This window comes from Vombatus ursinus, unplaced genomic scaffold (assembly GCF_900497805.2).
Source record: "Vombatus ursinus unplaced genomic scaffold, bare-nosed wombat genome assembly UNPS02011334.1, whole genome shotgun sequence".
Classification (NCBI taxonomy): domain Eukaryota; kingdom Metazoa; phylum Chordata; class Mammalia; order Diprotodontia; family Vombatidae; genus Vombatus; species Vombatus ursinus.
The window spans coordinates 5,117,947-5,144,490 of record NW_020951112.1 but is presented as its reverse complement, the minus strand read 5'-3'; the positions used below and the strand labels follow the sequence as shown (position 1 = coordinate 5,144,490).

The window sequence follows — 26,544 nt, the reverse complement described above, 5'->3', positions numbered from 1 at the left end:
CTGTGTACAATGTTCTCCTGGTTCTGCTCACTTCACTCAGTATCAGTTCATACAGGTCTTTCCAGGTTTTTCTGAAGTCTACTTGCTCATCATTTCTTATAACACAGTAGTATCCCATTACATTCTTACACCACAACTTGTTAAATTATTCCTCAATTGATGGGCATTCCCTCAATTTCTAGTTCTTTGCCACCACAAAAAGAGATGCTTTAAATATTTTTGTACATGTGGGTCCTTTTCCCATTTGTATGATCTCTTTGGGATACAGTCCTAGAAGAGCTATTGCTGGGTCAGAGGGTATGCACATTTTTATAGCTCTTTGGGCATAGTTCCAAATTGCTCTCCAAAATGGTTGGATCATTTCACAACTCCACCATCAAGGCATTAGTGTCCCAATTTTCCCACATCTTCTGCAACATTTGTCATTTTCTTGTTTTGTAATGTTGGTCAATCTGATAGGTGTGATGTGGTACCTCAGAGTTGTTTTGTTTTGCATTTCTCTAATCAATAGTGATTTAGAACATTTTTTCCTATGAGTATAGATGGCTTTAATTTCTTCTTCTGAGAACTGTCTGTTCATATCCTTTGACCATTTATCAATTGGGGAATGACTTGGATTCTTGTAAATTTGACTTAATTCTCTATATATTTTAGAAATGAGGCCCTTATCAGAGACACTGGTTGTGAAAATTCTTTCCCAGTTTTCTACTTTCCTTCTAATCATGGTTGCATTGGCTTTGTTTGTGCGAAACCTTTTCAATTTAATGTAATCAAAGTTATCCATTTTGCATTTTGTAATGTTCTCTAACCCCTGTTTGGTCATGAATTCTTCTGTTCTCCATAAATCTGACAGGTAAACTATTCCTTGCATTTCCAGTGTGTTTACAGTATCAGCCTTTATGTCTAAATCATGAACCCATTTTGACTTTATTTTGGTATATGGTGTGAGATTTTGGTCTATACCTAGTTTCTGGCGTACTCTTTTCCAGTTTTCCCAGCAGTGTTTGTCAAATAGTGAGTTCTTTTCCCTGTTTCCTCCTTTTTCAAAGAAGCAAGGGGGAGATGTGGATTTGGAGCAGATCTGCCTTTGTTCATGCAGTACTTTGGACTGAATGCTTCTTCAAGTCTTCATTTAACCCTCTTGGCCTTGCTTTCTGTCTTTGCCAGCTTGCTTCCCAGGAGGTGTGCACTGGGTCTCCGTTGGCAAGCAGGACAAATCTGGGCTCCTGATGAAACTCCAGAATCTGTGTACACGGCTGGACCAGGATGGTGCTTTCTCCCAGAGACTCCCACTGAACCTTGAGGAAGCCAAAGACCGCCTCCGTTTCTTGATGCTGCGCAAGTGCCCGAGGTAGAGATCGAGGCTTGTGCCTCACTCTTGGCTTTTCCTCTTCGTCGCTTAGGGTCAGGTGGATTAAGGGGAGCTGGTTTTGGCCCCTGCCTTTGGGTCTTCTGTCAGTAAAATGCCAGGAGGCAGAAGGGTACTTAGAGTAGACCTGAATTTGAATCTTGGCTTTCTTCCTTATGAGCTGTGTGGCATTGGGCAAGTCAAGTAATCTCTCTGGGCTTCAGTTTTTTCACGGATAAAGTGAGAGAGTTGACCTCTGGTCCCTTAAAACTCTTGATTTACGATTCTGTCCAGAATAGGGATTAAGCCTGATCTGTTTGTTAGAAACAATGGATGGAAGTTATTTATTTGGTTTTTTTGTTTTGTTAATTTTAATTTTTTAATTTTATGAATGTGAATGGAATGAATTCTTGCATGTTATTAGTTATTTTAAGCATTTCCAAATAATGGTTAATAATTTGCATGTAGAAGAACATTCTTGCTGATTATATAAATATATGTTTTTTGACCAAACTTGTGATTTCATTGCTTTGGGGAATCCTCGGTAAGGAAACTCCCCTTGCGTATGTAGAGCAGCATATTTGCCCCCAGCAAATTCCCTCTGCTTTTCGGCTTTTTTTTAATGTGTTGTCTTCTCCCATTAGAATGTAAACTCCATGAGGGCAGGGATTAATTTGTCCGGCACTTAAGGTGGTAGTGCTTGGCACACAGTAGGAGCTTGTTGCCTGCCTGCCTGCCCTGCAGCTTGTAGTCTTAGATGCTTGGAGTAGTGAGAGGAGAAGGGACTTGCCCAGGGTCACACAGCCAGTGGGTGCCAGAGGCAGGACTCGAGGCCAGAGCCCTCCTGGGCTTCATAATGCGCTCACATTGCCTTTTTTAAAGGGACATCCCCTAAGTGCTCCCAGGAGTCCTTAGAGTTTTTCTTCCTCCCCTAGGTCTCTTTTGATCTTGGACGACATTTGGGATTCGTGGGTGCTGAAAGCTTTTGACAGTCACCATCAGATCCTTCTCACGAGCCGAGATAAGAGTGTGACTGACTCGGTGATGGGTAAGCTTCCCTGCTGCTGCTGGCTCACCAGTGTCTTTACCCTGTTCGCTGAGATGTGCCTTGTGGTTTATTTCTTTTTTCTCACGCTCCCATTACAGGTCCCAAATACGTCATCCCCGTGGAGAGCGGCTTAAGAAAAGAGAAAGGATTGGAGATCCTGGCACTTTTTGTTAATATGAAGAAAACAGATCTTCCCGAACAAGCCCATAGTATTGTGAGGGAATGTAAAGGTAATTTCCTTTGAGGACAAGCAGAAAGATTTGAGGGGCGGGAGCCCTCACTTCCTGTTTCCTAGATCAGCGCGTGAATGTTAATCATTAGATCCACATTGCCCTCCCCTTCGCCCCTGGATATTTTCACGGTGCCATTAAGTAATTTCGTCATGAGGTCATCCCTGGTTCAGAGTTTTATGACTTTTTGTGTCCCTGGGCTTCCTTCATCTAACTTCTGCCTCTTGTAATTGGTCCTCCACACGTCTGTCCAATTGATATTGACCAAGCATACATCTGACCCTGTCTCTTGTCTGCCCAGAAGCCTCGGGGTACCCACAGCCACCCCACATCAGATAGGAGGAGCTCCTCTGGCCCTGGCCTGCCAGGGCAGTCTGGGATTGTGGAAGGAGATTGCCCCGTGCTGCTTCCTGCCTTTGTGGGCTGGGCCTGAGTGTCATCTGCTGTAAAATGACAGCCTTGGACTAGTTGGTCTCAGGGAGCCCTTTGAAATTGAGATTGATGACCCTGTGAGAAGGCTGACAAAGTAGAAGGTGCTATACTGTGGCATGCCTTGAGTTCCAGGCAGAAGAGTTCAGGCTTTTTTTTTTTTAGTGTAGGCAGTAGGGAGCCACTAAAGGTTTTTGAGCAGAGGAATCACTTGACCAGAGATATGCATAAGTAAGATTTTTCTGGTTGTGAGATAAAGGATGGATTGGAGGGCATGAAGAGAATGGAGGTTGCAAGCCCCTTATTTGGAGGCTATTGCTGTAGTCCAAGTGGGATGTAATGATAATCAGTATTACTGGGATGGCCATCGGAACAACGAGGAGAAGGGCAATGAAGACAGCAGCATTGTAGGGGTAGAATTAGCTTTCCTTTTTTCTCTTCTGCCTTAGAATGGAAATACCCAGTCTGAATTGACTCTCTCTTGTTAATGATTTTCTTTTAAAAGGGTTTGGGTTGGCACTGTTGGCTTTCTTTCCTTTTTTTTTCAGGTTCACCACTTGTAGTATCTTTAATTGGTGCCCTGTTACGTGATTTCCCCAATCGCTGGGACTACTACCTCAGGCAGCTTCAGAATAAGCAGTTTAAAAGAATTAGGAAATCTTCATCTTATGACTACGAAGCCCTAGATGAAGCCATGTCCATAAGTGTGGAAAGACTGAGTGAAGACCTCCAGAAGTATTATAAGGACCTTTCCATCCTGCAGAAGGACGTTAGGGTACCTACCAAGGTAAGCCCAGATGGCCATTTGGTGGGTCAGAGTTAGGGCCTCTTTGGCATTATCAGGTCTCGTTGTTGGGTTATTATGGTATGTAATCTTTCTTGAAATAGTTTCCTCCATTTTCCCATTGATTCTCCCCCATCCACCTTCTTTTTTTAATGTCATAGTCATTTTCCAGTAGCTCCCCATGCCTAATTCCCTCCTTGGTATCTTCCTTATAATAAGTAAGTCAGTCAGTCAGCTAGCATTTATTAAGCACCTACTATGTGCCAGGCACTGTGTTAAATGCTGAGGATACAAAGAAAAGACATAAAACAACCCCTTCTCTCAAAGATCTTTCACTCTCAGTAGGGGGAGTGGAGGCCCGCCGGACAACATGCAAACATCTGGGCACAAACCAGATACAGATAGAATATACCAGAGGTGGTTTCAGAGCTTTGGAAGACATTAAGGTTAAGAAGGACTGTGAAAGGCAGGAAGCCTGGGAGGCCAAGCCAGGCACCATGTTAGGCTCTGGGGCTACTTCCATTGACCCTGCGTATGTCTTGTATGGACGTAGTTGTTTGCATGTTATCTCCCCCATGAGAATTCAAGCTCTTTGAGTGTGGGGACTGTTTTTGCCTTTCTTTGTATCCCCAGTGCCTGGCACATTGTAAGTGCTAACTAAGTGCAGAGAAGGAAACAGTCCTTCCTCTCGAGTAGCTTGTATTTCAATACAGGAAGCAACATTTATTGTTGTGTTCAGTCGTTTCAGTCATGTCTGACTCTTTATGTGACCCCATTTTGGGTTTTCTTAGCCAAGATCCTGGGGTGGTTTGCCATTTCCTTTTCCAGCTCATTTTCCAGATGAGGAAACTGAGGCGAACAGGGGTAAGCGACTTGCCCAGGGTCACACAGCTAGTAAGTGTCCAAGGCTGGATTTGAACTCAGGAAGATGAGTCTTCCTGATTCCCAGCCCAGTGGTGTAAATACTGTACCACCAAGTTGCCCTGGAGGCACCATTAACATATACAGATATATACAGAACAAAAGTGAGGGCTTGAGCAGTTAAACAAAAGGATGGGAAGAGAAGTGCCTGACCACATATGCCCCATTTTGCACCTTGGGCTTCCTCCTGTCTGTGAAGAGGAGGGTTGGGAGTGACAGCCCGTTTTTCCATAACCAGAGATAGTCCTTGTGATTATTCTGAGTTCATTGACCTTTTAGTCTTGATCCATTTATATAATTATAGTCATTATGTATGTTATCCTCTTTGCTGTCTCATTTTCTGTGAATTTTGTCATATTTCTCTGAATTCCTCTTTTTCACATTACATGGCACAATCATGCTCCTCTACATTCCTGTATTGCAGTTTGTTTACCCATTCCTCAATAGAGGGGCATGCCCTTACTTTCCATTTTTTCCAACCATGAAGAATGCTGCTCTTTATATGATAGGGATATATATTTTGGGATATATGCCTAGTAGTGGGATCCTGAGGTCAAAGCGTATCAACAGTTTAATCACTTTTCTTGTGTAGTTTTTGCCTAAGTGATTTTCCTAAAGTGAAAATCTGACTATGTCGCTTTTCTCCTCACTAAACTCATTGGCTCCCTTATATCTCTTCTATTTGGTTTTTAAGGACCTTCAAAATCTGGTTCCAACCTCCCTTTCGGACAGCATACATGACTCCTCTTCATGTCCTTTCTGGTACAGCCAGACAGCCAGCCTGCTGTCCTCTTGTGGGTTGTCTCTTGTGCCTGGAGGCATGCTGTCCTTTCCCTTCACCTCTTAGAATCCTTATTTTCCCTTAAGGCTCAGATCAAGCATCATCTTCCTGATGAGGCCTTTCCTGATCTATCCTAGCTCTGAGCTCCTGCTTCCCCTGCTCGCAGAGGTATCTTGCATTTACATATTTACCTTGTCTATTTTTGCATACATGGATACACATGCATATGTGCACATATGCACACTTGTGGGTATACACATATGCATATATATTCATAGACCCAGATAGACACACACACAAGCATATTTATATGTGCTTTTTGTCCTGAAAAAAGGTAAGCTATGTGGGGGCATAGATCATTTCTTTGTGTCCTTAGCACCTAATGTAGTGTCTGCCACAAATAGGTGATTAATGAACACTTGTTTTATTTATTTATTTATTTATTTTTCAACATGCACTTTTATAAGATTTTGAGTTCCAGATTTTTTTTTCTCCCTCTCCTCCCCCCTCCCCAGGACAGCGAGTAATCTGATAGAGGTTATACATGTACAATCATATTAAATACATTTCTACATTAGTCGTGTTGTGAAAGACGAATCAGAACAAAAGGGAAAAACCATGGGAAAGAAAAAAATTTAAAAAAAGAGCCAATAGTCTGCTTCCGTCTGCATTCAGACTCCGTGATTCTTTCTCTGGATGTGGATAGCATTTTACATCAGGAGTCTTTTGGGCATGTCTTTGTACACAATTTGCTAAGAAGAGCCAAGTCTCTCAAAGCTGGTCACGGCACAATGTTGCCGTAGCTGTGTACAATGATGAAGACTTGTTGCCGGACATTCCCCAGTCACGGTGCCCTCACAGAGTTTCTGTTGTTCCTCTTCCATGAAGCTGCCGCTTTGAGTGTCAAGGGGACCTTTCTGTTCTTGACCTCTTTGGCCAGCACCACGTAGCTGGAACGCGGAATGTCAGAGGATATGCTTGATGTTCCTTTGTTTCCTCTTGTTGTAGCACTTGAAGAATCACAGCCTCCCTGTCAGGACAGAGTTAATGCATTGGGGGTGCAGTGGGAGAGTAGCTGCTAGTCTCCCATTTACACCTATTCTCCGGCAATGTTGTGGGAAGTTGTGTGTATAGATACATAAAATATGTATTATATATTCAGAGCTTGTTCAGATGACCAATTTCAGGCATCCGCTCCTTTTACACAAATTTTAAAGTGGTTCTGATGAAGCCAGAAGGCATTTGCTTCCCTAGTGCCCTGCCTTCTCCCCGGAGGAGCATGTGGGTGGCTGCCTGCGTCCACTGAGCTTGGGATCTAGCTTTACTGTGTAGCCCCCTTCCCCACATCCCTGTTCTTGTTGCTTCTGGGTGCCTGAAGTGCTCACGATGTTTCTCAGGTATTATGTATTCTTTGGGACATGGAGACTGAAGAGGTTGAGGACATCCTACAAGAGTTCATTAATAAGTCCCTCCTGTTTTATGACCGAAATGGAAAGTCATTCCATTACTATTTACATGATCTTCAGGTCGACTTCCTCGTGGAGAAGAACCGCGACCAGCTCCAGGTACCAAGGTCTTTGTGAACATCGAATGGCACAGTTTTTAGTTTTTTCCTCTTCGTTTTTTGAATAGTCATTTTTGGCCGGTGTCCAAGTATTTGTGAGAGCCTTGATTATTTCTTCCCATGTGATTTCACCTTCATGAATTAAAAGGCAAAGTTATATTAAGTTGATCCTGAAATCATATTTTTATGAGGATGATTTTGTATTGGCACTGGAGCCATCCATGATGAGGGGCATGGAAGGTTGTTGAAGTTTATCTGTCCACTGAAGTGGTTTTTTAAAAATCATTTAATTTTTTTCTATTAAAAACATATTTTGTCGCTCATTTTCTCCTACTTCCAATGAAGAACAAAAAAAAAAGGGAAAGAAAAAGAAGGCTCTCTGATAAATATGCATGGTCAAACACAACAGATTCCCTCATCGGCCATGTTAAAAAAATGTACGTCTTAGTCTGTACCCTGAGCCTGTCACCTCCATGTCAGGAGGTGAGGAGCATGGATTATTAATCCTTTGGAGTCACGGTTGGTCATTGCATTGATTCAGAGGTCTTATATTTTTCAAAGTTGTTTGTCTTTACAAAGTCGTTATTTAAATTGCTTTACTGGTTCAGCTCCTTTTGCTCTGTATCACTTCATACAAATCTTTCTGGTTTTCTCTAAAGTTGTCCTTTTTGTCATTTCTTGTGGCACAGTAGTATTCCATTGCAGTTATAGACCCTGGTCTGTTCACCCTGTTGATGGGCACCCTCCATTGAAATGTTTCCTTCTGGTTGTAGGAGCTGCACAGAAAGGTGGTGACTCAGTTCCAGAGACATTGCAAGGTGCACTCCCTTGCTTCTGACCAAGAAGACTCCATGTACTGGTACAGCTTTCTGGCGTATCACATGGCGAGTGCCAACATGCGCCAAGTAAGTCGGCCTCTCTTTGTTTTCTTCACTGTCTCCCTCCCTCCCCATCAGGCTGAGACTAGAGGACGCAGAGCTGCATCTTCTCATGGGGTAGAGGTCTGTCAGGGAGGGAGGCCGGTGTTACTCATTTTAGGAGGTGTACTAATTTTAATGAAAAAAAAATTATCAGTGCATTTTTGTTTTGACATGACAGAGGCTTCCAAACAAATTTGTAAACAATCCCCTTCTGCACACTTCATCCTCTTAAAAATGAATCGATGGCTAACAGAAAGAAGAAATGGAGATGTCACGTAACACATGCACATATACACGTATGACACAGTAACCTGTGTACAACACACATTATATATCGTGTTGTACAAACTACATATGTATGTGTATATGTGTGTGTATGTATGTATATGTAGGGATATATGGGTGTATATAACTATCTACCTATTTCTCTGTTGATCTCCATCCCTCCTTTCTGTTAATATTTGATTAAATTTTTCAGGGAATGAAGTCTGTTAAGAGGGGTTGTTTGCAGGTTGGTTGGGATTCACACACACACACACACACGCACGCATGCGCACACACACATACATGCACACACACACATGTGTAAGGTAATATGGGAGGTTTGGGGCCAGGGGGAAATTTTCCTGACAGAGGATGGGGAAGGGTCTAACACTTGAAAGGACGGTTCTGTTATTGACTATTGTCATTGACCAGCGTTTTTTCAGCTCTCCCTGTGTTGTCTTTATTTACAAAGTTGTAGTGACTGTGTATGTTAGCTTTTCTGCCCTGAATTACTTACTGTGTTTGGCTTCACACGGTCTTGTGCTGTGTCTCAGAATTTAGCCAGTTAATTAGTCAGCATTTATGAAGTTCCTGCTGTGTGCCAGCCACAGTGTGAAGTGGCGGGTGACCCTGGACAGGCCACTTGGCTCGTGTGAGCCTCGACCCCTCATCTGTCCAATGGGGATAATATAGTACTTTCCTTTTAGGGCTGTCGTCAGGATCCCGGGACGTACATGAAGCACTTTGCAAACCTTAAGGCACTAAATATATATTCGCTATTGTTAGGGTTGGTATTATCATGCTTTCCTCCCCACTTTTTGTTATTACCAATAATGTGAGGTGCCTTAGTTTTAAATGGTAATGTGGTACCTTGGTTCTTGAGATTCTCCAAGCTGAGGGGTTTCCCCCTTGCCTGTAGGATCCACCATATTATATCTGTGTCTCCTATTGAGAATCCACAGAGGGAGCACTGAGGCAGTCCTCTGAGACTCTGTGTTGAAGAGTGGGGCCTGACCTCTGTTTCCTTACTGGGAGTTTGATACTCCAGTGACATCCTAGGTCCAAATCAAAAGCTATAGAGGGAGAACGTGATTTGTATCCACTTTGAAAGAAGTTGGCCTAGCTTTGGTGACAGCTTTGTTTAGATATAGTCTAGTATGTCCAGGGAAGTCATGGGCTCATAGACTGAGAAAACTGGGAGTGACTTCAGAGGCCTTCAAGGGATTCCATCCCCTTCCATTTACTTTTAAATTTTTTTCTTAAATTCATTTATTTTTATTCTGAACTTGAACACCAAATAAAATGCAGCCTCCTTTTACAGAGGAAGAAACTGAGGCCCAGGAGTTTAAGTGACTTGCCCAGGTTCTCTGTCACACAGGTAGTGAGCATCAGAGGCAGGGTTTGGTCTGTGTCTTTGCTGCCTCATCGGGGCATGGCCTGGCATCTTGAAAATTTATCAGTGGAACATGAGCTCTTTAGGCCTCCTGAGCTGGAAGGCATTGGAGTGTGGGCTTGGAAATGAGTCTGGGTCCCTTGTCTGATGACCGGCCAGCCAGAGTCTCAAGGTTCAGAGGGCCCGTCATTGGGTTGGCTTCAGAAAGATGAACTTTTTAGCCACAGACTCATGAATTCCGTGCTCTCAGTTGTATCAGGAGGGGTCATGATGTGTAGTGGCGTGAGGAGATCCTAGCACTTAATTCTGATTCTTGTTTGCAAAGCATTTTACCTGCATCAGCTCATTTGATCCTTATCTGCCGTGACATCAGGGAATCACTGCACCAGGCCTGGGTTTCCTCATCTGTTAAGCGGTGGGACCAGAAGGGATCATCTCTGAGGCCTCTTGCAGCTCAGATCTGGATCTGACACTCTGATTTCATAACATTAGCCAGACTGTTAGCATTTCATTTCTGTCAGTCAGTCCACAAGCATTTATGAAGCACCTGCTGTGTGCTGGATACCAAGCTCAGAGCTAAGGACGTAGGCAAGAATTTAAACAACCCCCTGTCTTTAGAGAGCTTACATTTTATTGGTAGAAACAGCTCATATATGTAAAACTAAATACAAACATGGACAGAGTAAGGGTGAAGTCTTTGGGGGGTAAGGAAGCGCCAGAAGCTGGGGAGACCAGGAGAGGCTCCATGAAGGACAGGCCACTTGAGCTGAGCTTTGGAGGAAGTGAGGGACTGTGAGGGGCTGAGGGAGGAAGAGGAGGACGTGGAAGATGGAGAGTCACGTGTGGGGAGTGGCCGACAAGCTCATTGGGCTGCAGTACACGAAGGGGAGGGACGTGCGATAAACCTGGACAGGTGGGCGGAGGCCAGAGGCGAAGGGCTTTAGATGCCAAACGGACATTTCTATGTGTATGTGACCTGGTCCCACCCATGCTTTAGGACTATCCCTTTGGCAGCTTGGCTGGAGGTCAGGCTGGAGAAAGGGAGAGAGGTCCATTTTGGATGCTTGGACGTCTGGTTTGCTGCATTCCTCGTTCTTGGTTACATTCTGAGGTTGCCAGTGAAGTGAGCTGTGGAGAAGTGAGGTGTTACTATGTTCTGAGGACCTGAAGTGATGGGACTCCAGCAGCAGCAGCTGCTGCCAGTGGCTGGAGGTGCCGCTTCTGAGCGGCTGAAGGCTGCAGCCACAGTAGGTCCTTCCCTGCCTGTACCCTGGGGCCTGAGCTCCTTGGTGGAGCTGCACATAATGCATTTTTCAGGGGAAAGCATTTTTCAGGCTGTCTGTCCTTTCTCATTTCTGCCCTGCTTTCTGTAGTTGCAGATTTAGAAATGGGAAGGGGATTTCTGGTGCCGGGTGCTACAGAACGCAGCTGTCTCCTTTGCTAGGAGGCCCGGTGGTGGGCGGTAGCAGAGCTCAGCTAAGCAGATGCTTGTTCAGAAGAACAGGGCGGGGGAGTTGAAGTTCCCCCGCCTTGCCCCCCAAGAAGAGATCCGGGGATGCTGCCCCACATCCCTGTGGGGAACAGATACACGCAATCACGTCTTCTTTGTGTAAACTTGAACTCAGACACTTGGTTTCTTTCTTTTTTTAAAAATTAAGAACTTGACTGTCATAAGCAAATATGAATATTTTCACATATGAAGGACAGAAAAAGGGGATTGCATATGAAACTTTAAATCTGCCAAATATAACTTTTTTTAAAAAGTATACATTTATTATTTTTCTTTTCCTTTTTTTTTTTTTTTGTTTTTGGTGAGGCAGTCAAGGTTAAGTGACTTGCTCAGGATCACACAGCTAATAAGTGTCAAGTGTCTGAGGTCAGATTTGAACTCAGGTCCTCCTGACTCCAAGGCCAGAGCTCTATCTACTTAGCCACCTAGCTGCCCCACATTTATTATTTTTCAATTAACAGGCATTTATTTTCTTGTTCTTTCACCCTTTGTTGCTATTCATTCTTTTCAATCATGTCTGACTCTTCGTGACCCCATTTATGATTTTCTTCGAAAGACACTTGAGTGGTTTGCCGTTTCCTTCTCTAGTTCATTTTCAGATGAGGAAACTGAGGCAAACAGGGTTAAGTCACTTGCCCAGGATCACACAGCTAAGTGTCTGAGACTGGATTTGAACTCAGGTCTTCCTGACTCTAGGCCTGGCACTCTATCCATTGCACCACCTAGCTGCTCCTCTTCTACCTTACGCCAATTTAAAAGAAAAAAAAAAGAGAGGCAAAACTTGTGTGACAAATAGCCATAGTCAGGCAAAACATATAGTAGAAAATATGTTCTCAAATCTGCTTTTAAAGACATTCACTTGAAGGGGAGAGAGAAAGATTTGGGACACCAAAACCTCTCCTGGGATTCTGGTCTGTTTTTTAAGAAAAATGATGGAAATCTTTTGTTTTTGTATCACCATTGTTTGCCACTTTTGTATCCACTCCTCCCAGAGAGCTGTCCCTTTAAATAAAGACTAAGAAAACCTTTGGGTTTTACAGTTGTTTCTGAAGTTGAAGGAATGTTAGTGCCATTGGCATCTTTGGATTATGGTGTCCTTGAATAAAATCCAGTTCGTTATATCAGAATTAAAGCTCTGCATTTCCTACGTGAGATCGAGGAATCAGTTGGAGGCCTTGCTTATGTTAGTGACTGTGTGTCCAGGGTTTACAGTATTAATTAATTAATCTTTAAACTAGTGTAAAAAATGTTAAATTGGTACCTCAAAGCCCTATCAGAGACTTCTTTGGTTGCTTTTGCATTGTTTATTGTTGTTGACAAGCATTGCCCAGGCCCCATTCTTAGAAACATGACATTCTTTCTAGTTTCCACCAGCAGTGATAGGCATAGCGATGTGTGTGTGTGTGTGTGTGTGTGTGTGTGTGTGTGTGAGAGAGAGAGAGAGAGACAGAGACAGAGAGATATGGGGTATCTCTCTTGGAAATCTAAATTTAAATGTAAATCTAAATCTAAAATAAATCCTTTATTTTAGGAACTTTGTGATCTACTGTTTTCCCTAGATTGGATTAAAGCAAAGACTGAGCTCATGGGACCTGCTCATTTGATACATGAATTTATGCAATATGGCCATTTATTGGATAAGAAGGTACGTACCCAGGTGAAAAGTGAGAGCTTGAATGACTCCTTGTTTGGATGCTGAGATCTAGCTTCAGTAGTGGGACTACATAAAATAAAGAGGATAAAGAAGTATCCCTTTAGAATGGAAGCTCCTTGAGGGAAGGAACTAATTTTTGTTTTGTCTTTGTGTCCCCAGCAGAGTGCTTGGCACATAGTAGTCACTTAATAAATACTTTTTTTTTTTCTTTTTGCTAGGCAGTGGGGTTAAGTGACTTGTCCAGGTCACACAGCTAGTAAGTGTTATGTGTCTGAGGCCGGATTTGAACTCAGGTCCTCCTGACTCCAGGGCCGGTGCTGTATCCACTGCACCACCTAGCTGCCCCGTAAATACTCTTTGGGTGGTTTTCTTTTTCTTTTCTTCCCAGTGTGGGGAGATGGTGTGAGGAGAGAAAATAGATTTTTGTTAGTTGAAAAAAATTAAATTAAAAAAAAAATCTAAACGAATTAGCTTCTGTTCTTTGAATTGATTGTCTCCTTCTGTGAGTTGCTTTTTGGCCTGTCTTCTAGTTTTTTCTTGAAGTTAGGGTATGTTTTTTTGGCTTGAGGTTGAGAGAGAAATGTATAATGATTGTTCTGAGTAACTCTTCGTAATAATTTAGAACAATTTGAAGAAGACAAGAATTTCTTGTGTTAGGAAAGTAAAATTACCCTGAATGGAGGCACGTGGCTAACCCAGCTTTTACTGGATCCTTTAAAAGCCAGACTAAGAGAGGTCACTTCACATTAGTTCAGAAGAAAGAATGTTTTCTTCAAGACTAGAAAATGACAAGATCCCAGGGACATTTAGAGAAATACCAAATTTTAGATCTGCTCACATTTCTAAGAGATTTCAATTTGCCGTAGGATTGCACCGTCTGTGAGAATTTTCAGGAGTTTTTATCTCTCAATGGACACCTTCTTGGACGCCAGCCATTTCCCAATATTGTGCAGCTTGGTCTCTGTGAGCCCGAAACTTCTGAAGTGTACCGGCAAGCCAAATTACAGGCCAAGAAGGAGGTCGATAAAGGGAGGCTGTACTTGGAATGGATGTAAGTTGGCTAAGACACTCTGAAAAGGGGTGAAGTTAAAATCACGCCACAGATCTTTAAGCACCGAACACCATGGGAGAATTTTGGGGTTCTGAAGAACTTTTTAAAGAGACATTCTTGGAAACAAATTCCAACCTCTCAGAAAATTCCGTGGAAGTCAGTATAGGGAGAGAGAGAGATGGGATCCCATAGTCTAGGGAACTCCTGTCTTCCTGTGCAGGTCCAGCCCCTTTTCTGGAACTGGGAGTCTTGGAGAGACACTCCAAACACAGAATATTCAGTATCTTGCCCGGGGTCATATGGCCAGTATCCATCCAAAGTGAGACTTGAAGGTGGTACTTTCTGGTTTCATGACTGGCTCTCTAAGACCATACCAACCTAGCTCCATGAATAGAAGAGACGTAATTACATCAGTCATGGAATGTTTAGAAATAGACAGCAGGAAGAGCCCTGGACTTGGATTTCTAAGATCTGGGTTTGAGTCCTACCCCATATGCTTAACTAGCTGAGTGACTTTGAGCAAGCTGTTTGGCCTCCCTGAGCCTTAGTTTCCTCATCTGTAAACTGGGAATGGTGGTACCTGCACTGTCTGCTTCATGGAGTTGACTTCCTTTCCAAGTCAACCTTGTGTTTGGATTCCATGTGTCTTGTGTATGCCTCTGTGTACGTGTTCTTTCCTCAGCATGTTGCCTGGCACATAATAGGTGCTTAAATGATGCTTGAGTGATTGGCTGATTGAGCAAAATGATTTGTAAACCTTAAATACATCCAGGTCTCCTCATCTTCATAAAAGAACAAACAACCTCCCTAGATTGCTGAGTTCTCTCTCTTCCCTTTTGCTGCTAAATCTTGAGAAAGGAAAGTGCACCCTCCCTGCTTCCGCTGTTTGATCCCTGCTCTCTGATCTCTTTCTGTCAGTCTTCTCCAGTGGCCTTTGCCAAGGTTGTTTCCTTTTCATCTCCCATTTGGCCAGTTCAGTGGTTTTTTTCTGGACTCCCCCTTCCTGTTCTCCCTGGACCATGGCCTCCCCCTTGAGGCTTCCTGCAGCTCCTTGGTTTCTGTGGCTCTTCCCTGCCCTCTCTAGGTCTGGTATGGGTTCATCATCTTCCCCTGTGTGTCCTCCACGGTGGTTGTTAGTCCTGTCCTGGCTCTCCTCTCTTCCTTTGCTGTGTCTGTTTCCAAAGCTTCTGTTATCATTTTCATACAACTTTCTCCCAAAGTGACATCTCTGTCTTCGTGCTCTTCCTAGATCCCCAGAATCGGGAAGGGGGGGAGAAGGGAAGAACCATTTATTAAGTACCTACTGTGTGCCAGGCACAGTGCTAAGCGCTTTACAAATATTATCTCACTTCATCCACACAACCATCCTGGGAGGTGGGTGCTGTGATTATGCCCACTGTACAGTTGAGCAAAGTGAGGCAGGCAGAAGTTGACTGCCTTGCTCAGGGTCACACAGCTAGTCAGTATATGAGAAGTCAGGTCTTTCTGACTCCAAGCCCACGTACAGATGAGCAAGTGAGGAATTGTGCTGTGTCCATGGTGCCACCAGCTGCCTCAAATACCAGATTTCCAGCCACTGGCTAGACAGCTCTGCATGTACCTTCTGCCCCTGCTCACCATGTCTTTCACCCAACCATTCCCAAGAGTCTCCCACAGACAGCCCTCTGTCTACACTCCTTGTTCCATAGTCCTGGGTGTCTGACTGTGCCCCACGCCTGGCTGCCCAGGCTGTCCTCCCACCCCCTTGCCATCACCCTGTGTCTGTTTAGCATATTATTGACCTGTCTATGCACACGTTGTCTCTCCGAGATAAATTGCAGGGATGATGGCTAGCATTGGTCATAGCATTTTAAGGTTGGTAAAGCACAGATAATTTAATTTGATTCTATAAATCCTGTTAAGTAGGTGCTATTAATAGTCCCGTTTTACAGATGAGGAAACTGAGGCTTAGAGACCACAGCTAGTAAGTGCCCAAGGCAGGGTTTGAACCCGAATCTTCCTGATTCCAAGTGCAGTGTTTTATCCAGTGCCGTCCTCTTTGCCTCAATACGCTCCGTAGATGAGTAGATGAGTAGATGAGATTGAAAAACTAATTGTGGATTTTGGGAGGGAGAGGTTTACTTACACAATATTTTTCTGTTCATGTATTATTATTTTTGTAAATACACAGTTATGCAAAGAATCTCAGTTTTGTCACTGTAGGGAACTCCTAGGATGGGAAATGCCCTCCGCAAAACAGATTACAACCAGCCTGTGATGTTACGTGTCATGGGCTCACAGAATCTCAGAACTGGAAGGGACTTCTGAGGCCATTTTGTTTATATCATCCCTGAGCAAGAATCTCCTTGCTGAACGAATCTCAGAAGTTGTCTGAGGTTTTCCGGAGTGGCAGCCCAGAGCTCTGCGCTGTACTATGTTTTTGTTCTGTACTTGTTGGGTGATTTCATCTTTGTACCGAGCTCCCCATTCAGATCTCGCCTGTGATTTAGAGTCAGAGAGAGTGGCTTGGGCACCAGGCCCGTGGCCCTCCAGCCAGCCTCAGCTGTGGCAGAAGGAGAAGTGAGCCCAGGTCTTCGGCCTCCACGGCTGCCTTGTCTTCCACAACTACCAGCTCGCTGCCTCCCATTTTATTTTTAGCAGTTTGATAAATTGTTATTATTAATAACGAACAACAGCAATCAGAACAAAAAGTCAAATGCAGTTGGTTCCCTAATTTGCTTCTGTTGGAATGAAATTCAGAGAACCCAGCACCGATTGCTTTTTGATGTGGTCACACTTTTAGAGAAGAATAAATTTTTTCTGTTTTATTTCTTTTGGTGTTCTACATTTGAAATCTGCACGCTGCTGTATTTTATTCAAAGAGGAGAAATATCTCTCTGAGGAGGGGGAGGCAGGCTCCTCATTGTGTGTCAGAAGAGAATTCAGTTATTACTGGGATGTATGGGTGCCAAGGACCCTCCTTTACTGGGGCTTCTGTTCTTTCCTTTCTTTGTGTCTAGAAACAAAAAAACCATCAAGAAACTCTCCCGTTTAGTTGTCCGCCCCCACACAGATGCTGTTTACCATGCCTGCTTTTCAGAGGATGGGCAGCGGATCGCTTCCTGTGGTGCTGATAAAACCTTACAGGTGAGACAAACCTGCTTGATGGGTCTGCCCAGTGAGAGGTATGACGTCCACCCAGCAGGGAGGGAGATAGTGCTCGGTCCTGAAAGGCGAGGAAACAAGCCTTAGAGACCGCCACATGGGAACAGGCCCAGCTCTCGGATTTTTAAGGGCAGTCTTGCCTTTTTAAGCCATCCCCACCTGTCTGACATGCCTGTGAACTTGCTGCCAGGCATGGAGGGGGTTGTCGCACCTCCTCGATTGAGCTCTCCATCAGTCTAGCCATCCACCCCCAGGTTCCCTGGCACACATAGCGGCTGTCTTTTCTCTCCCCACATCTGTCTTCCACTTCCTCCGTGAAAAATGGGCAAAGAGCTGGGAGTATTTGGAGGATGGGTGATAACATGGGTGGTTTCTGCTTGAGGTGCCAGTGTCAGGGGGCACTGGTTAGGACCTCATGGACTAGCTGTCTCCTGGAAGCTCTGAGTGTTGTCCTGCCCGCAAACAGCAGCTGGACTGTGTTATTTTCTGAAGTCCCTTCATGACATCTGCAAGGTGATTATTTAAAAAAATTGGCTTTGTGCCTTTTGCTTTTACATCCCAGGGATATCTACCCTTTCTTGTAACAAGGAACAGTTAAGCAAAACCCTTCAACACCATGATTGTGTATGCACCAATCTGCATCTGTGGCTCCCTCCCTCTACTAAGAGGAGGGATGCATGGTTTGTTTTCTGTTCTCTGGGATCCAGATTAGTCCCTATAACACTCAGAGTCCGGCTTCCTTGTGGCATTAGAGCCGCTGGGGATGTTCTCTTTCTGTTTAGTCCAGCTGTACTGCTTCATGCCATCTTTTTTACGTTCTTCTGAATTTCTTATGTTAATCATTTCTAATGGCAAAATAATTCTCCATTACATTCCACCATTCTCTAATTGATGGGCAACCCCTTTGTGTCTCAGTTGTGTGTGTGTGTGTGTGTGTGTGTGTGTGTGTGTGTGTGCGTGTGCGTGCGTGCTATAAAGAGTGCTGTTGTGAATGCCTTTCTTTGACCTCCTTGGGCCACGTGCCCAGCAGTGAGAGCTCTGAGTCAAAGAGTCTTAGGTTTGGTGACTTTAGTGCCATGATTCCAAATGATTTCTCATTTGTTTTTCAGTAAAAGTGGATATTCTTGTGATGGTGGCTTCATTTCTATGGGACACAGGATTGAATGTTTTGAATTTTAATACAATTTTTATTGACATTTCTATGGTGGATAGAATGCTGGGCGTGGAGGCTAGAAGACCTGACTTCAAATCCAACCTCAGACACTTATTAGCTATTGTTGTGACCCTGGACAAATCACTTAACTGTCTGCCTCAGTTTCCTCGACTGTAAAATGAGGATAATAATGGCCCTTACTTCACAGGGTTGTAGGGAGGCTTAAATTAGGTATTTGGAAAGTGCTCTGTGAACCTTGAAGAGCCATAGAAATAGGACCTTTGATTGTCCACACCTGGGATTTCCTCAGCAAAGAAACACCCTCTTGTAATGCAAGTCTGAAACTTGCTCAGTAATTGGTAGTCTTAGAGAGTTGGCAAGGCACTGAATATGTCCCCATTTATTTGCATGCTGTTTCCCCCATTGGAATGCGAGCTCCTTGTAGGCAGGCCCTATTTTTGTTCTTCTTTATATATTCTTTACTTAGCACAGTTCCTGGTGTAGACCGGACCTTCAGTACGTGCTTATTGATGGATGGAAGTTACTTGACCAGAATCGCACAGCTTTTTTTTGTGTGTGTGTGTGTGTGTGTGTGTGTGTGTGCGCGCGCGCATGAGACCAGAAGACAGGCCTTCTGACTCCAAGGTCTGCTCTCTCTACAGATCACGCCATGAGGCTTCCCTGGCATTGTCGTCATCATCATCATCATCATCATTATCACCATTATTCTTCCTCTCCTCATTATCAAAGAGAGAGGAAAGGCTTTTCCTGACATGTATTTCCTTCTGTGCTCTGCAGGGGTCAGCATTGTACATTCCGTGACGGCAGTTTTAGCTTTTGAGTCCCAGAAAGACTGAGATGTTTTGTGCTGGTTGGACTCTGTCAGAATAGTTCCCCTGAAATTATGCCCTTCTGCTTACTGAAATGTACAAACGGCTAATGATGGCTAATAAATGATAAGTTGTTTACTGAAATGAAGGAAGTAATCTCTTTACCAGAAGAGATGAATATTTTTGAGTTTCATCTCTGCAGTTAACACCTGTTACGGTGATGCTTTGAAACAGATTTCATTGCAGGATTCCAATCCCCTCCTCCCTGCCCCCTTAGGTTCAGTGGGTTGGGGATGGTGGAGGGATTGATCAGGAGTTGTTTTTTTGCTCATGCAGGTGCTGAAAGCAGAAACGGGAGAGAGGCTCCTGGAAGTGGAAGCCCATGAGGATGAAGTGCTTTGCTGCGCTTTCTCCAAGGATGATAGATTCATAGCGACCTGTTCAGTGGATAAAAAAGTAAAGGTGGGCAGATGCTGCTCCTGGTGGCTTGAGGTTACATGTCATGTAGGGTTTTTTCCCATGTGTTTTGTCCATTTATTCTTCTGAAAGTCCCATTCTGATGACTTCCCAGGGCATGGAAATGATTCTAGGAGGTGGTGGGGGTCCCAGAGGCTTTGTTTTCAGAAAGTAAACTCTGACAAGTCTTACCAAGCTGGAAAGACCAAGCCTGCTGATGGAATGCATGTCTGTTGTTTATGGACTGATGTAGGTAAGCTCAGTTAGATCCATCATCTGGCTGGGCATAATCTGGTAAATTTTTTGGCCCAGCAACTCTTGAAGCCCACCTATCAAATTATAGAGGGGCTGCAATCTACGCAGGTGAAGGGACTGCCAACACACTAATGAAATTAGAGAACCTTACTGGAGTATTTATTCCATAATAGAGGCATGAAGGCAGGTGGTATAGATCACTGAAGTTGGAGCCAAAAGATTTGGGTCAAGCTGTGGTTCTGCTACTTATGAGCTGGGTGATACTGAATAATCAATCAGTCAGTAAGGATTTATTACAATCGATCACCTCATTAGGCCTCAATTTCATTGTCTATAAAATGAAGGGGTTCGACTAGATTAAGTAGGGATTCTTAACTCGGGGGTCAGTCCATGGACTCATCCCATCTTTGAAGTTGAATGGCATAAAAATGATATCTTTATTTTCTCTAGCCTTTAAAGAAATTTAGCATTTCCTTCAGTTGTGAACTTTAAAAAAATACATGATTCTGAGAAGGGGTCCAGAGGCTTCTCCAGACTGCCAAAGGGGCCCATGATACCAAAAAGGTAAAGAACCTCTAGGCTGGGTGGTCCCCAAGACTCCTTCTGGCTTTAAGTCCTATGAACTCTTCATGTCTGTCTTATAGAGGTGAATCTCTTATTCCCGCTGCAAGATGGCACTCTTGAAAGTGATTTCATGGTGCGTGGAACGCTGAAGATTCTTAGCTTGTTCCACACATAGATGGTTTTCAGAGGTTATTGAAACTTGAGAAGCAAAGATGAAATTGCCTCTTCTTAAATTATTGTTCGGCATTTACTTTTAAAGGTGAAACATTAGTTTGTCATTGCCTTAGTCAGAGTTGTTTCCATGTGAAAGTGTTGGCCCGTCTTGGTGCGCAGTGTGTAATTTGTGAGAGTTTTATTTATGTATAGTCCCTAATGGATCATAATCAGAGTACAACTTGTTACAGGACTGTGTGACTTACTTACAAAGGGTAAGTCATGGATTTGCTCGTAGCTCTGTCCATTTGGTCTTTGGCCAGGTCGTCTCCATATTACACAACAGAGAAACTGAGGGTGGTGCCTTACCTACAGGCTGCCCAATGGGGGTGGATGGGTTTCAGTCCCAGGCTAGACTAGTTCTGTCCAGGCCCATTTGGCGAGGTGGCCTCAGGTCCCAGGATCCTGCTCAGGATAGACTTGAGTCTTCCATGACCTTCTGAGCAGGTGAGGGGGCCTAGGGGAGACCTGGACCTCCTCAGGGGCTTTGCCTTTGGGGCTCTGGCTGCCCTCGGGAAGTGCTGTGTTTGGGTCTCTGAGGCTCGGACTGGGTATTGCTTACTTGTCCAAAGCCTACCCACCACTTGTCAGAATGCTTGATTGAGTCATTTGAGATGCCCATCCTCAGATCTTGCTGTTTGACCTGGAGACAGCTGGTACACTGGAAAAGAACACGGGGTTTGGAGACAGAGGTATCTGGGTTTAAATCCCTCCTGTGCAAGTTACTAATCACTCTGTGACCCTGGGCAAGCCATATGACCTCTCTGGGCCTTAGTTTCCTCATCTGTGAAGTGGGGAGATAAGGGCTTTTTTGTGTGTGTGTCACAGAACCCTTTGGCAGTCTGGTGAACCCTGTAAACCCCCTTCTCAGAATCAGTCTTTAAATAAATAAAATAACCGTTACAAAGGAAACCAATTTTATTGAAATATAGTTATCAAAATATTTTTAAAAAATTGGTTTGTGGACTCCAGGTTAAGAACCTCTGGACTAGAGGCATCTAAGGGCCTTTCTGGAGCTATCTCTACCCCTGTGATTGTGTGATCTACTCCGTGCACTCACATCATCTGACCTCTTTGGGTTTTAGTTTCATCATTTGTGAAAAGATTCAATCACTCAATAAGCCTTTATTAAGTACCTGCCATGTGCCCAAGGGGCAGCTAGGTGGCGCCATAGTGCACAGAGCGCAGGTCCTGGAGTCAGGAAAGACTTATCTTCCCGAGTTCAAATCCAGCCTCAGACAATCACTAGCTGTATGACCCTGGGCAAGTCACTGAATCACTGTTTGCCTCAGTTTCCTCATTTGTAAAATGGGGACAATAACAGCAGCCTACCTCCCAGGGCTGTTGTGAGGATCAAATGAGATAATAATTATAAAGCTCTTTGCAAGCCTTAGAGCGCTAGGTAAATGGCGACTATTATTATTGCTGTTATTATATCATTGCCATCACATAATGAAAGTAGATGTTTAAAAGCAAGTAAGGACCTTAGAGATCTCCTGAGTCTTACAGATGCAGCAGCCAAGGGCAGAGAGGTTGAAGTGACATACTGAGGGGCTCGGAAATAGTGAGAGGCAAAGTGAGGATTGGAATCCAGGTCCTTTGACACTAAATCCAGAACTCTTTAACTTGCCTCCCTAAATTATTTGCAACACTCAGCTGAAGCCCCATCTTCTGTAGCCGCCTCTTCTTCCCTCCCAGGTGCTAACCTTCTCTGAGATCTGTTCTGTGTGTATTTTCCCTTACTCCCTTCTTCCTTGTCTTCCTCCCTCTCCCCCATTTCTGTCCCCCCTGTCCTTGTCTCTGTATGGTCTGATGGTGTGTCTGCCTAGCCTATGTCCATATATTGTCTGCGTGAAGGTAGCAGCCTCTTTGTTTTCTCATTCCCAGGGCTCGGCACATCGTGAACACTTAGCAAATGCTTCTTGGTTCATTAACCAGTGTTTTCAGGAAATTTGTAATCATGTCAGAAAAGACACTTCTGGGTAGGCAAGCAGAGACATTTCCTTCTTTGCCTCTAAAGAGACTGACGCTTATGCCCCATGCAGCGTCAGCTATACCCACAACATGAATTCAGGATTGTTCTGGGCCTCTGCCTTTCCTTTGAGAATGTCATGTTGTCACGAGTGTCTGGGTGGTACAGAGAAAAGTCAGTTTGCTGCCTCAGCGTTCATTTATTTATTTATTTATTTATTTATTTATTTATTTATTTATTTATTTTTCATCCTGTTTAGATTTGGAATTCAAGGACTGGGGAGCTGGTACACACCTATGATGAGCATACGGAGCAGGTCAACTGCTGTCACTTTACCAATATGGAGCAACACCTTCTCTTAGCCACCGGATCCAGTGACTATTTCCTCAAAGTAAGTGTGAATGTTGGCATAATTTTTTGAGTAAATTTATTAGCATGGCTTAAAATCCATCCCTTAATTTCCTTATGTTTAAACATAGGATCGTAAATTTAGAGGTGGAAGGGACTTCAGAGCCTAACTGCCTTGTTTTACAGAGGAGGAAACTGAGGCAGAGAGAGGTTAAGGACTTGGCCCAGGGTCCCACATCTTAGTAAGTGTCTAAGGTGGGATTCGAGCTTAGGTCTTCTTGACTCCGAGTCCAAGGCCCTAACCATTATACTGCAGTGCGTGTCAGTGTTTGGTAGGGTCTTGTAATTAATAATCACTGAAAGAAAGATGTTTCATACCTGTGTGAGAATGCTGAGAAAGACACGGGGTTAAATATCCCATGGACTTGGAAAGACCTGACATATTCTTTTCAGTCCCAGAGTGACAATTTTCCTTCTTGAAACCCTCAGGAGTTTTCTTCCACAGTGTGCTGACTGCAGTTAATCAGTTAAATTACTGGGTTGAAGATTTGTATTGAGGAGTCCCAGAAACATCTATTCTCCGAGTTAAATAACAGCTTTTGCTATCGATTACCTTTTGAAAACATCTGTGGGTAATTCTTACTGCGGAGTTGCACCTTCCATTTGGATGTCAAGCTCAGAAGCAAAACTGCAACTGTTCTGAACTAGTTAGTCAGAGTAGGCAGTAACTGTCTAGCCAGTTATTTAGTGTTCAGACTAATGGACTAGGGAAATCTTACCGTTCCCTGGTGTCCCCTAGATTTTCACCTAAGTGCTGTCCCATGGCGAGGTATTCACTAGTTCATGGCACCTCTGGAATACTACGAATTCAATATCTTCCCTTAACTTCAGAAAAATGGAAGAGGCAGATTTAGTCTTGTTGTAAAGGAGAAAGTCTGGCAGTGGAATGTACGTCTGTGGCAGATGGTGGGCCCTCTGTCACTGGAGGTCTTTGGGCGTAGGCTGGATGACCACTGGTTGACCTTGTGGTAAAGGAGGTTGCTGCTCGGGCATAGACTGGATTCTTTGGCCTCTGGGATGCCTCCAGCCCTGAGATTCTGCATGATTCTCATAGCATCAGTAAGCTTTCTTGTTTCTATTTCCATCTAGCTCTGGGATCTGAATAAGAAGGAATGTCGGAACACCTTGTTTGGTCATGCTAATTCTGTGAACCACTGCCGATTCTCACCGGACGATAAATATCTGGCCAGCTGCTCAGCGGATGGAACGTTGAAGGTGTGCTTTTGTGTGTGCCTGAAATGGACAACAGTTTCATTGGATATATTCTGATTTATTGGAAAGTGCTTAGATTTAAAAACAGGAGTCATTAATCTGTTTCCCACCAACTTTTTCCCAGGAGCATGGTTAACTTAGCTGTCACTATTTGTCATAACAGACTCCTAGAAGTAGTTTACAGCCTTTTTCTTGAAGCACAGATACTTTGGGTTCGCCAGCTTGAGAATATGTTAAAGTGTATGACTTTCTGATAAACTTTTTTTTTTTTTGGCAAGGCATTCGGGATTTAAGTGACTTGCCCAGGGTCACACAGCTAGTAAGTGTCAAGTGTCTGGTCTTAGACCAGATTTGAACTCAGATCCTCCTGACTTCAGGGCCGGTGCTCTATCCACTGCACCACCTAGCTGCCCCCCCAATACATTTTTAATTGTATGGGATTGACTCTTTAAAGGACCTATGAAGGTAACATGGTGCAGTGCATATGACTCTGGCTTCAGTATCATGAAGGCCTGGATTCAAGTGCTGCCCTTGGCGTGTCCTGGCTGTATGACCCTGGGCAAGTCACCTCTTTGTAGATCAGGTGTCTCCCTGCATTCATGGAGGGACTTTCCTTGTTGGGAGTTCCATAACAGTGAACTCACCGGTCTGGTCCAGCAGTAATAAAGATGCATCAACTCGAAGAATACTTACTTTTAGTAAATGACTTTTATACCTTCACTGACGCCCTGCTCTGATGCATCATTGTAACGCGTCATTCTGGGCTTCAGTTTCCTCATCTGTGAAATGAGGCGGCTGGATTAGAAGGCCTCTGGAGTCCCTCCTGGCTCCAGAGTAGTGGTCCCGTGAGTCCGTGAGCTGGCATTGGCAGCCGTCCACCCGTTGGATCCAGGCCTGGCGAGTAGGAGTTTATCCCCTTAGACTGGCCTTGGCCTCTTCTCTCTTCCTCAAGCCTCAGATCCAGCCTTCCTAAATTGTTGTTGCTTCTTACACGTGGGTGGCCCAGGATCCATCCTTTTCTTTCCTTTTCCTTAGTATCTGAGCTCAGGCTTCAATGCCTTAAGATGGTCCTTCTCCCTCCGAGTCTTTGTTCTTTCCAGGCCTCAGAGCTGCTGAGACAGTTTCCCTCCGGTGCTATTTTCATCATGTAATTTACCTGTTTAATTCAGTTCAGTTCAGCAGGCATTTGTTGAAGCCCCACTTGACGCAGGGCCCTGTGCCTTGTGTTGGGGATACACAGACAGAAAGAAAACCCTCCCCGCTCTCTGGGGCTTACGTTTGTGAGCTGACCGTAGATGCGAGATCCTGTGAGGCTGGAGAGTGCTGCCAGGGGAATCAGGGAGGGCTTCCCAGAGAAGGTGACATTGGAGCTGAGCCTTGAAGAAAGCCCAGATGAGGCAGGGAGGTAGCAAAGGTGCCACGGACGCGTGGAATTCCTCCTTCTCCACCTGATCTTGAAGGTTCACCACCCCCTGGCATCCTCCCTTCCCCCAGCATACACACTCTTCACTGCTGGGCCTGCTCTTGGTCACCTCCTCCCTTGGTCCCCAGCTTCTGTCTTATACTCTGGCTCCACTAACCAGGGAGCTGTCTTTCTCCCCTTTCCTTGAGCTCCAGTCTTTGTCCTAGGCCTGGTTGTGGTAGTGAAAATAAGTGATGACCAGAGCACTCGTTTATGGACCCCTTAAAGCTTACAAAGCCCTGTGTAGTAGCCCCCCTCTGCCCTCTCTGCCCTCCGGCTCTCTGGCTGGGTCCCCTTTCCTCCTAAGCACTCCCATATCATCACTGCCTGCCCGCCTGGACAGGTCCCGGTAGGACATCCTGGTCCTCCTTCTCTGGCACATTTAGTGGCCAACTTGCCCTTGCTTGTTCTGACCCATGGATCCTTGGCTGCAGGAAAATGACTTCTCCATAGGTACTTCTGCCTCCCTCTGACCTCCCCTCCATGAGGAGTTGGCCCTCCCATGAGAATATAAGCTTCTTTGGAGGGCAGATAAAGCCTTGTATGCTTCTTGAGACCCCTGGCTCAGCCTATATCTAAAGAGATTCTGCTTTTCCTCTCTTACCATCTGCCCCCTCTGCACCCGTCTCTGCCCTCAGACCCACTCTGAGGGTGGAGAGGTGCCAGCCATGCTGTCTCACTTGAGGCTTGACTGGATTTCTCCACCTCCTTGACAAGAGCCTTGTCTTGACTCACATGCCTTCTCCTCATTCCAGCCCCGCTTGGCAGCCCTCTTCATGTCTTATCGTCCTCTTTAGAATGTAAGCTTCTTGAGGGCAGGGACTGTTTTCTTGCCTGTATTTGTATCCCCAGTGCTTATCACAGTGCCTGGCACATAGCTTAAGCTCTTAACAAATACTTGCCATATCTACCTATCTATCTATCTATCTATCTATCTATCTATCTATCTATCTATCTATCTATCTATCTATCTATCTA

General features: G+C 44.5%; 1 protein-coding gene across 6 annotated transcripts in view; it reads left to right on the top strand.

Annotated features, from left to right (window-relative positions):
- APAF1 (apoptotic peptidase activating factor 1) overlaps nucleotides 1–26,544 on the top strand; it is a 95,289-nt gene that overhangs the window by 16,541 nt on the left and 52,204 nt on the right. For 3 of the 6 annotated variants that reach the window (XM_027855779.1, XM_027855777.1, XM_027855778.1), the window contains 12 exons: nucleotides 1,168–1,351; nucleotides 2,284–2,396; nucleotides 2,495–2,626; nucleotides 3,604–3,842; nucleotides 6,939–7,106; nucleotides 7,879–8,010; nucleotides 12,724–12,837; nucleotides 13,713–13,897; nucleotides 16,897–17,023; nucleotides 19,361–19,486; nucleotides 22,744–22,875; nucleotides 23,982–24,107. In XM_027855779.1, the coding sequence (XP_027711580.1) occupies nucleotides 1,168–1,351; nucleotides 2,284–2,396; nucleotides 2,495–2,626; nucleotides 3,604–3,842; nucleotides 6,939–7,106; nucleotides 7,879–8,010; nucleotides 12,724–12,837; nucleotides 13,713–13,897; nucleotides 16,897–17,023; nucleotides 19,361–19,486; nucleotides 22,744–22,875; nucleotides 23,982–24,107 (1,778 nt within the window). Of the gene's footprint in view, nucleotides 1–1,167; nucleotides 1,352–2,283; nucleotides 2,397–2,494; nucleotides 2,627–3,603; nucleotides 3,843–6,938; nucleotides 7,107–7,878; nucleotides 8,011–12,723; nucleotides 12,838–13,712; nucleotides 13,898–16,896; nucleotides 17,024–18,856; nucleotides 19,136–19,360; nucleotides 19,487–22,743; nucleotides 22,876–23,981; nucleotides 24,108–26,544 lie in introns of those variants that run through there. The other 3 variants (XM_027855780.1, XM_027855781.1, XM_027855782.1) reach the window with 3 other exon arrangements.